General features: G+C 31.7%; 1 protein-coding gene across 1 annotated transcript; it reads left to right on the top strand.

The window, feature by feature from the left end:
* Window positions 1-318: 318 nt before the first annotated feature.
* On the top strand, window positions 319-7,124 carry TRIADDRAFT_56981 (uncharacterized protein; the record flags this gene model as incomplete). The annotated part of the gene is made up of 4 exons (XM_002113093.1): window positions 319-5,011; window positions 5,395-5,460; window positions 6,857-6,931; window positions 7,027-7,124. 4 exons carry the CDS (start codon window positions 319-321, stop codon window positions 7,122-7,124), a joined length of 4,932 nt encoding a protein of 1,643 aa, XP_002113129.1.
* Between the last annotated feature and the right edge of the window lie 3,084 nt (window positions 7,125-10,208).

Below are 10,208 nucleotides of genomic sequence, written 5' to 3'. Positions count from 1 at the left end.
TGTTTTCTCATATTATTTTACGATAACTTATACGCTGCTCTACCGTAACTACCACATTGTTCACAATCGTAGTCTAAAATTCAGTATCTTTTTTCTACTAAAACACTTGTGTATTTCTCTGTATGGCAACTAAACCCTCTATCGCTGACTCATCCAACCCTCCATCAAAGGTATACAGACAATGTATTAACTTTAAACAATACGATCGTACAAGTATCGATCATACGTAGAGCTATTTAAAGTTGTAATCTCTAACGAATATCGTATTAGTGTCTATTTTCTCAAACACATGCTTTCACTTTTGTTGTATATTGAAACATGGCAAAGGAGTCTACTGAATTGATTATTCCCAACGAAATTCAATCTACCTACGAACAAGGTGTAAAATTTCAGCAAAGTGAAAATGATGCACAAGCGCTATTCTATTACAAGAAAGCTCTTACTACAATCCAATCGATGTCTAAAACTAGTAACAATAATTATCATCAATTTGAACACGATATTTATATCGATATGACTGATTGTTACATAAATCAATACGAATTAGTAGAAGCGGCTAAATGTAATGACAACGCAGAGAAAGTTGCCAAGATACTACAAGATAAAGTCAAAGCTTCAAACTGCGTAGATAGGTGGGGATGCATTAAGCGATTGCAAGGTGATTTGAATGGAGCCTTAAATGATTTTTACAAATCACTCAAAATGAAGTTAAAATGGTTAAGAACCGAAGACATCAGTGTCAGTGACTTATATCATAAAATTGGAAACGTTTATGATGATCAAGACAAGTTTGATGACGCTCTATCGGTGTTTAACAAATCACTCAAGACTCAACTAACACAACTTGATGAAAATCATCCAAGTATTGCTATAACATATAGCAATATTGGACAAGTCTATAATGATCAAGGCAAGTATAATAAAGCTCTATCAATGTTAAACAAATCACTCAAGATTACACTAACAAAACTTAGCAATAATCATCCAAGTATCGCTAATACGTATAACAACATTGGACAAGTCTATAATCATCAAGGCAAGTATGATGACGCTCTATCTATACATAACAAATCACTTAAGATTACACTAACACGACTTGGCGACAATCATCTAATTATTGCTAATACATATCGCGATATTGGACAAGTCTATAATAATCAAGGCAAGTATGATGACGCTCTATCAGTTTATAACAAATCGCTTAAGATTACACTAACAAAACTTGAAGATAATCATCCAAGTATTGCTAACACATATGACAATATTGGGCAAGTCTATAATAATCAAGACAAGTATGATGACGCTCTATCTGTATATTACAAATCACTCAAGATTAAACTAACACGACTTGGCGACAATCATCCAAGTATCGCTATAACATATAACAACATCGGAAAAGTCTATAGTGATCAAGGCAAGTATGATGAAGCTCTATCAATGTTGAATAAATCACTTAAGATTAGAGTAATACAGCTTGGCGACAATCATCCAAGTATTACTGATACATATAACAACATTGCAAGAGTTTATAATAGTCAAGGCAAATATGATAACGCTCTATCAACATATAACAAATCACTCAAGATTCAACAAGCACAACTTGGCGACAATCATCCAAGTACTGCAATAACATACAATGGAATTGGACATGTCTATGTTAACCTAGGCAAGCATGATGATGCTTTATTAGTGTATAAAAAATCACTCAAGATTGAACTAGCACAACTTGGTGAAAATCATCCAAATACTGCTGAAACATATAACAATATTGGGCAAATGAATACTTATCAAGGCAATTATGATAACGCTCTGTTAATGCTGAACAAATCACTCAAGATTCATCTAACACGATATGGCGACAATCATCTAGGTATAACTAATACATATCACAACATTGCAAGCGTCTATAGACGTCAAGGCAAGTATGACGACGCTCAGTCAATATGTAACAAATCACTCAAAATGATACTAACAAAATTTGGTGATAATTGTAATCATCCAAGAATTGCTCGTATATATAGACATATTGGAAAAGTCTATACTGATCAAGGCAAGTATGATGACGCTATATCAATGATTAGCAAATCTATTAAGATTGACTTAACAAAACTTGGTGATAATCATCCAATTATTGCTAAGACGTATGGTGAACTTGGGCACGTCTATAAAAATCAAGGCAAGTATGATGACGCTCTGTCAGTGTATTACAAATCACTCAAGATTAAACTATCACAAGCTGGTAAAAATTATCTAAGTATTTCTTTAACATATGACGGAATTGGACAAGTCTATCATTGTCAAGGCAAATGCGATGAAGCTCTATCAATGTTAAACAAATCACTTAAGCTTAATCTAACACGGTTCGCTAACAATCATCCAAATATTGTTAGTTTACATAACAAAATTGCAAGAATCTATAATCAGCAAGCCAAATACGATGACGCTCTAACAATATTTAACAAATCACTTAAGTTTACACTAACACGACTTGGCGATAATCATCCAAGAACTGCTGCTATATACAAAGATATTGGACAAGTCTATAATAATCAAGGCAAGTATGATGACGCTCTATCGGTGTATAACAAATCGCTTAAGATTATACTAACAAAATTTGATGATAATCATCCAAGTATTGCTAGTACATATGACATTATTGGGCGAGTCTATAATAAACAAGGCAAGTATGATGACGCTCTATCAGTGTATAACAAATCGCTCAAGATTAAACTAACACGACTTGGCGACAATCTGCCAAGTATTGCTATAACATATAGCAGTATTGGACAAGTATATAATGATCAAGGCAAGTATGATGAAGCTCTATCAATGTTTAACAAATCACTCAAGATTACACTAAAACAACTTGGCGACAATCATCCAAGTATAACTAATACATATAACAACATTGGAAAAGTCTATAATCGTCAAGGTAAGTATGATGACGCTCTATCGATGTATAACAAATCACTTAAGATTACACTAACACGATTTGGCGATAATCATCCAAATATTGCTAATACATATGGCAATATTGGACAAGTCTACAATGATCAATGCAAGTATGATGACGCTCTATCAGTCTTTAACAAATCGCTTAAGATTACGCTAACAAAACTTGGTGATAATCATCCAAGTATTGCTAACATATATGACAAAATTGGGCAAGTCTATAATAAACAAGGCAAGTATGATGACGCTCTATCAGTGTATAACAAATCGCTCAAGATTAAACTATCACGACATGGCGACAATCATCCAAGTGTTGCTATAACATATAGCAGTATTGGACAAGTCTATAATGATCAAGGCAAGTATGATGAAGCTCTATCAATGTTTAACAAATCACTCAAGATTACAATAAAACAACTTGGCGACAATCATCCAAGTATTGCTAATACGTATAACAAAATTGGAAAAGTCTATAATCGTCAAGGTAAGTATGATGACGCTCTATCGGTGTATAACAAATCACTTAAGATTACACTAACACGACTTGGCGATAATCATCCAAATATTGCTAATACATATCGCGATATTGGACAAGTCTACAATGATCAATGCAAGTATGATGACGCTCTATCGGTGTATAACAAATCGCTTAAGATCGACTTAACAAAATTTGATGATAATCATCCAAGTATTGCTAACACATATGACAAAATTGGGCAAGTCTATAATAAACAAGGCAAGTATGATGACGCTCTATCAGTGTATAACAAATCGCTCAAGATTAAACTATCACGACATGGCGACAATCATCCAAGTATTGCTATAACATATAGCAATATTGGACAAATCTATAATGATCAAGGCAAGTATAATGAAGCTCTATCAGTGTTTAACAAATCACTCAAGATTACAATAAAACAACTTGGCGACAATCATCCAAGTATTGCTAATACGTATAACAAAATTGGAAAAGTCTATAATCGTCAAGGTAAGTATGATGACGCTCTATCGGTGTATAACAAATCACTTAAGATTACACTAACACGATTTGGCGATAATCATCCAAATATTGCTAATACATATGGCAATATTGGACAAGTCTACAATGATCAATGCAAGTATGATGACGCTCTATCGGTGTATAACAAATCGCTTAAGATCGACTTAACAAAATTTGATGATAATCATCCAAGTATTGCTAACACATATGACAAAATTGGGCAAGTCTATAATAAACAAGGCAAGTATGATGACGCTCTATCAGTGTATAACAAATCGCTCAAGATTAAACTATCACGACATGGCGACAATCATCCAAGTATTGCTATAACATATCGCAATATTGGACAAATCTATAATGATCAAGGCAAGTATAATGAAGCTCTATCAGTGTTTAACAAATCACTCAAGATTACAATAAAACAACTTGGCGACAATCATCCAAGTATTGCTAATACGTATAATAAAATTGGAAAAGTCTATAATCATCAAGGCAAGTATGATGACGCTCTATCAATACATAACAAATCACTTAAGATTACACTAACACGACTTGGCGACAATCATCTAATTATTGCTAATACATATCGCGATATTGGACAAGTCTATAATAATCAAGGCAAGTATGATGACGCTCTATCAGTCTTTATCAAATCGCTTAAGATTACACTAACAAAACTTGGTGATAATCATCCAAGTATTGCTAACACATATGACAATATTGGGCAAGTCTATAATCGTCAAGATGAGTACGATGACGCTCTATCAGTATATTACAAATCACTCAAGATTAAACTAACACGACTTGGCGACAATCATCCAAGTATCGCTAAAACATATAACAACATTGGGCAGGTCTATAATGATCAAGGCAAGTTTGATGAAGCTCTGTCAATGTTGAATAAATCACTTAAGATTAGAGTAATACAGCTTGGCCACAATCATCCAAGTATTTCTATTACATATAGCGATATCGGAAAAGTCTATAATCGTCAAGGCAAGTATGATGACGCTCTATCAATGTTCAAAAAGTCATTGCAAGTTTCTTTAGTAACACTAGGTGAGAATCATCCTCAAACTGCCCAATTCTATCGAAACCAAGCTGCAGTCTATTGTAAACAGTCTAATTATCGTCAAGCAATCTCATTCTATCGAAAGTCTATTAATTCTCTACGTAATCTGTACGGAGAGAGTCATCTTCTAATTATCGAGGATAAAAAACAAATTAATCAATGTTACGATCAATTGCAAAGAAATGAGAAGGAAGTTGCTCCATTACAAATAGACAATATCGTTCAGCAGCTTTTAGCTCAATATACAGATAATCAAACAGTCATCCACGACCGTTGCCTATCATCACCAGGTGATTTGTGTAGTCTAGCATTGCTCTAGCAGTCTTTTCCATCTATATAACATATCCTCACTCTTTGTTTTGACTAATAGCAGAAGAAAATCGACATTCAAATCAATTTGGAAGATCAAAAGATAATAACAGACAACAATGCCGTAGTAAGTCTATATACAGCATCGAACTAATTTACTAATTGGATGATATTACATGCTGACATACTGGCTCAATATCGTAAATTCATCCAAATTAAATGAGTGATTATTCCTTTTCAACAATTAATTTCAAAATAATATCACAAGGTAAAGTACGGTATGTGGGAGTAGACTAGTCAGTAAAGCCTATACTATATAGCTTAATTTCACGGGCAAGTTGGTAATAAAATTAGAAGGTGATAGTTTTTTAATACTGTTTTTAATTTAGAGGAAAACTGTTGGAATAACTTTGTCAAAATCGGCATCATCTTCAATCAATTTTACTCATACTAGAGTTAAAATATACAATCAATGGCTCAACTATAAAGCGGATGCAATAATTCGAACTTATTAAAATACTACTTTTATGCTGTTTTTCAACAGTTTAATGCGTATAATACGAATAGTTATCGTTTTCAAATAGATTAATCAAAATGAGCGTAATACTTAGATTGAAAAGAAAACTATCTTTGCATTCGCTTAATTTAATTTGTATAAAGGTACATGACATTTCTTTATCATACCTTGCGTAAATCCAATTTGCAATTTTTTATACGTTGTAACAGTTCTATTTAACAAGTCTATGACCTTTATGTCACCAATTTACAAGCCTTAATAACTTTAAAATTACAAATTAGCTAACGTTCTTACTAGCTAAATAGTCAATTGTATTTAAAAAACGAGAGTACAGTAGTGTGCTAACATGTTCGAGTTCTCAAACATGGTTTAAAATCAAAATTTGGACCTGTAATAAAAATATTTCGCAATAACTGTCGAAGTCAAATAGTATTTTCTTAGCAGGCTTTTATTACCAGGTTTTTAAGAACAGTACAGCAATAATTGATAAATACAAGAATCTAGTTAAAAATCTAAAGTATTCCGAGCTCAAAGCGAAGCGAAATCTCTTCTCTCTTGTGAGCTCATCTCTGTCGTTGTTAAATACATTTCGCTAAATCCATTTATCACAACTTAATCAATCAACAATCAGCCTTGAGTCATCATATTAAACACTTTTCTCAAATGAACATCATTATCTTCTACAATCTGAATCATTCTACATAAGATATCGCTACTCTTGTATTAATATCCAGCCCCTTTTGTTGTTCAGCATCTATACAGTTACAGTGCTTCTAGTCATATAAACCTTGTACCATAATTAGTCAACTTGCTACTATTAGTTATCAACAATTTCTAATATAGTAGTTATCAATCATCTAATATTAACTTGACAATAATATCTATTGTTAGTAACCTAACTGTATCAAATATAGCTATCCTTATAATCAAATAAGAGGCGTATCACTGCAGGACCTTTCGCTTTTCTTCGAAATAAATAACTCATCATTACAATTATATTTTACAGTAAAACTTAGCCAACATGACTATGAAAACGTAGATAAATCGACTAACAAGAATATCAGTGAAGAAAATTACAAAGGTTGGTAATAAGTAAAAGATTTGATAACATGATTATAAATAAAAGAATTGTTGTGGCTGATAACATGACATACGTTGTCTATAATATTTTGCTAGATTTATCTGATATCATTCGTTTTGGCAAACGTAAAGAATCGATGCGCGATTACACGTCTCGTAAAAAGAAAAGAATAGCAAGTGCAGACGATGAGTGAGAAGATAGTCAGTATAAAGGTTTTACTTATATGTATTCAGTTTTTGTTAACTAAATACGAGAACCCAACATATAATAATTTGCCGTAGATGTTACTGAATCCTGCACAAAAATATAAATATTGTAATCGCTATACAAATATCTTACTGTAGACGAAAACAAAGTTATACCTAAATTTATCTACAGTGATAATAAGTGAATTTCGTAAAACATCAGTAGAGATACGCGAATCAATAATTTCTAGTTCTCTATTCTCTCTAAGCATTTACTAACATCTAATTCTCTATTTTGTCGATTTATCCACTAACTATAAAAGTATGTGATCATTGCAAATATCATTAGATAGTACGGGTATTTCAATGTTGTTATGGCTTACGATATTAGTTACGAGTTAGCCAACTAAACTGTATGGGTTATATTTGATTGTACTTATGCAGCGAGGCCGCTTTCGTATATTCAATGCAGATGCACTTCAATTTTATTCTATTTTGTATTTTACATTCGATTAATATGGCGAAGTCTTTACATTGACAAGTCATCATTTAAGTCGGTGTCCGGAAGTAGACTTTCCTACAAAATACTGAACTTATTTTCGTCAGATAGCTTATCGTTATCTATAACGTTATACATGCTTTTAGCAGATGACCGCATAGTTTTATAATATTATCTATAAACCGATAATTAATGTTTATGTCGATTTACTACACATTGAATAATGTTTCAATAAACTTTAGGTTTAGTTATGTCTAAGAGAGACTAGTGTTATGTTACTGTTTCTTCTGACGATAAGAGATCGTCTGTACCAAGAATCTTACTGTAGGTAGATGTCAAGGAGGATAAACCTGACAGTGGACTTATAGCCTAATCTCTGTAACAGTTTTTGACTTTTTCTTGTTACAATATTGGATTTGTGACAAACGATTACAAGATTCGTTTAGAACTATATCTTGTTTGAGTATTTACATCCAATTTATCGACAATATTAATATAAGATTATAGATACAAGAGATCACTTTTGTCAAATTGCAAATAAATTTGTATGGACTGGACAAAATTGGCTACAAGTTTAGATCCCTCTATTGATGTAACTACTAAAAATTTTCTTCAAAACATGATATAAAGTAAAGCATAATCTGTTCAAGTAGACTAGTCGGTAAAGTCAATGCTATACTGCTCAGTTGAAGGAGCAAGTTTGTCATAAAATTGACAGGTGATAGTTTTTGATTACTGTTTTTAACTTCAGAAGAAGTTGTACAAATTAGTTATCAAAATACAACATCGCTTTGAATCAGTTTTATTCATACTAAAGTTAAATAATGCAACTAATGGCTCAACTGTAATATTTATTCATCGACAATTCAATGTGTGCAATATAAACAGTTGATATTTTCAAATAGATTAATCAAAATGAGCTTAATACTAAAGTTGACTAGAGCACTATCTATTTATCCACTTAATTTAATTTGTATATAACATATATGCGTACATGACAATTCTTTATCATACCTTTCGTTAATCCAATTTACAAGTTTAAATGTATCGTAATAGTTCCACTCAACAAGTCTGTGACTCTTTATATCACCGATTTATAAGCCTTAATAACTTTTAAAACTGCAAATTGGCTACATTCGTACTAGCTAAATAGTTCATTGTGTTAAGTAGAGAGAGTAGTGTGCAAACACGTTCGTTCTGCCCGAAGACTATACATTCGTGTTCTTATTTATAGTTTTAAAATCAAAATTTGCATCTTTCAGTTATTCTTCACTAACTAGATACAGCCATTACTAACGGACTATAAGATTGCAATAACTTATTCAATCAGCATCAATAAATCGAACGCACCTGAGTTGATGAAGCATTATCGTCAATATATAATTAATTATTCGTAGATTATTAGACAAAAGGGCAATTACTCGTTAAAAGTTCTATCGTATAGTCAGCATTATAAGCGAATTTCATTTATATGAACAAATACTGAAGTAGAAGAACGTCGTCGTATAACTTATCATACAGAATCAAATAATGTTCTTGCATTTGCAAAAACAATAATAACTAATGCTTCAAAAATCATCAATGAACGCAATAATGACATATGTATCGACGGAAGAAATATATTTTCTATCATTTTCTTTTCTAGATTTGTTCAACATCATTACTACATAGATGATATCAGCACTCAAAACCTAGTCATCGTACATCATCATTGACAAAGAAAATAACTTATAAATGCAAAATTTTACCTGTTATCTGCTTAATAGCGCCTATTATTCAAACAAAATGAGCATTGAAGTAGCTCTATGTCATTAAAACTTTTTTAACCGCTAAGATAACTAGATTATTTTAAATTTAAATCGCCATTTGTAAGGAAATTTTATTCTTTCTTTAGTTGAAAAACATCGATCATTCTTACTAACATAAAACTTAAAAGCTGTCGAATAAGTACAACTGAATGGTCTAAACAAAAAGTAAGTAGTTATATAACGTTCATATAAAACGAAATATCTGAATCAATGCTATTTCGATGAATTAATAGATATTAGTGATATTATGATGAACCCGAGAATTGGTTAATTCGTCATTTACCGTAAAAATGACACAGTAAAGATATAACAGCTACATCATTATTTTAATTACCTTTCAAAATGCTTAAATCAATAAGCGTAAATTGATTACATCTGAAATAGTATATTAAAATAAGTAACTCAGTATCGCAAATATATATTGCAATAAAGCTTGGCCAAAATAACAGTAAAACCGAAGATAGATCGACTATCAAGGATATCAACCAAGAAAATTACATAGGTTGGTAGTAATTAAAAGATTTGATTACGTGATTATAAACAAAATAAGTGTTGTGGCTGGCAAGATGACAGAGGTTGTCCATAACTTTTCAGCTGATATGTATCTTAAATTCATTTAAGATTATATCTTGTTTCATTACTTGCATCGCTATTTATCTGTAATATTAATGTAACAGTATAAACTCAACGGATCGCTTTATCCAAATTATAAATAGAATTGGTATAGATTAGACTAGATTAGCTGCAAATCTAGATCTAACCATCAATGTAAATACTACTAAATG

The sequence above is a fragment of the Trichoplax adhaerens genome, genomic scaffold, assembly GCF_000150275.1.
Source record: "Trichoplax adhaerens TRIADscaffold_5 genomic scaffold, whole genome shotgun sequence".
Taxonomy (NCBI): Eukaryota; Metazoa; Placozoa; class Uniplacotomia; order Trichoplacea; family Trichoplacidae; genus Trichoplax; species Trichoplax adhaerens.
This window is presented reverse-complemented; position numbering and strand designations above follow the sequence as displayed.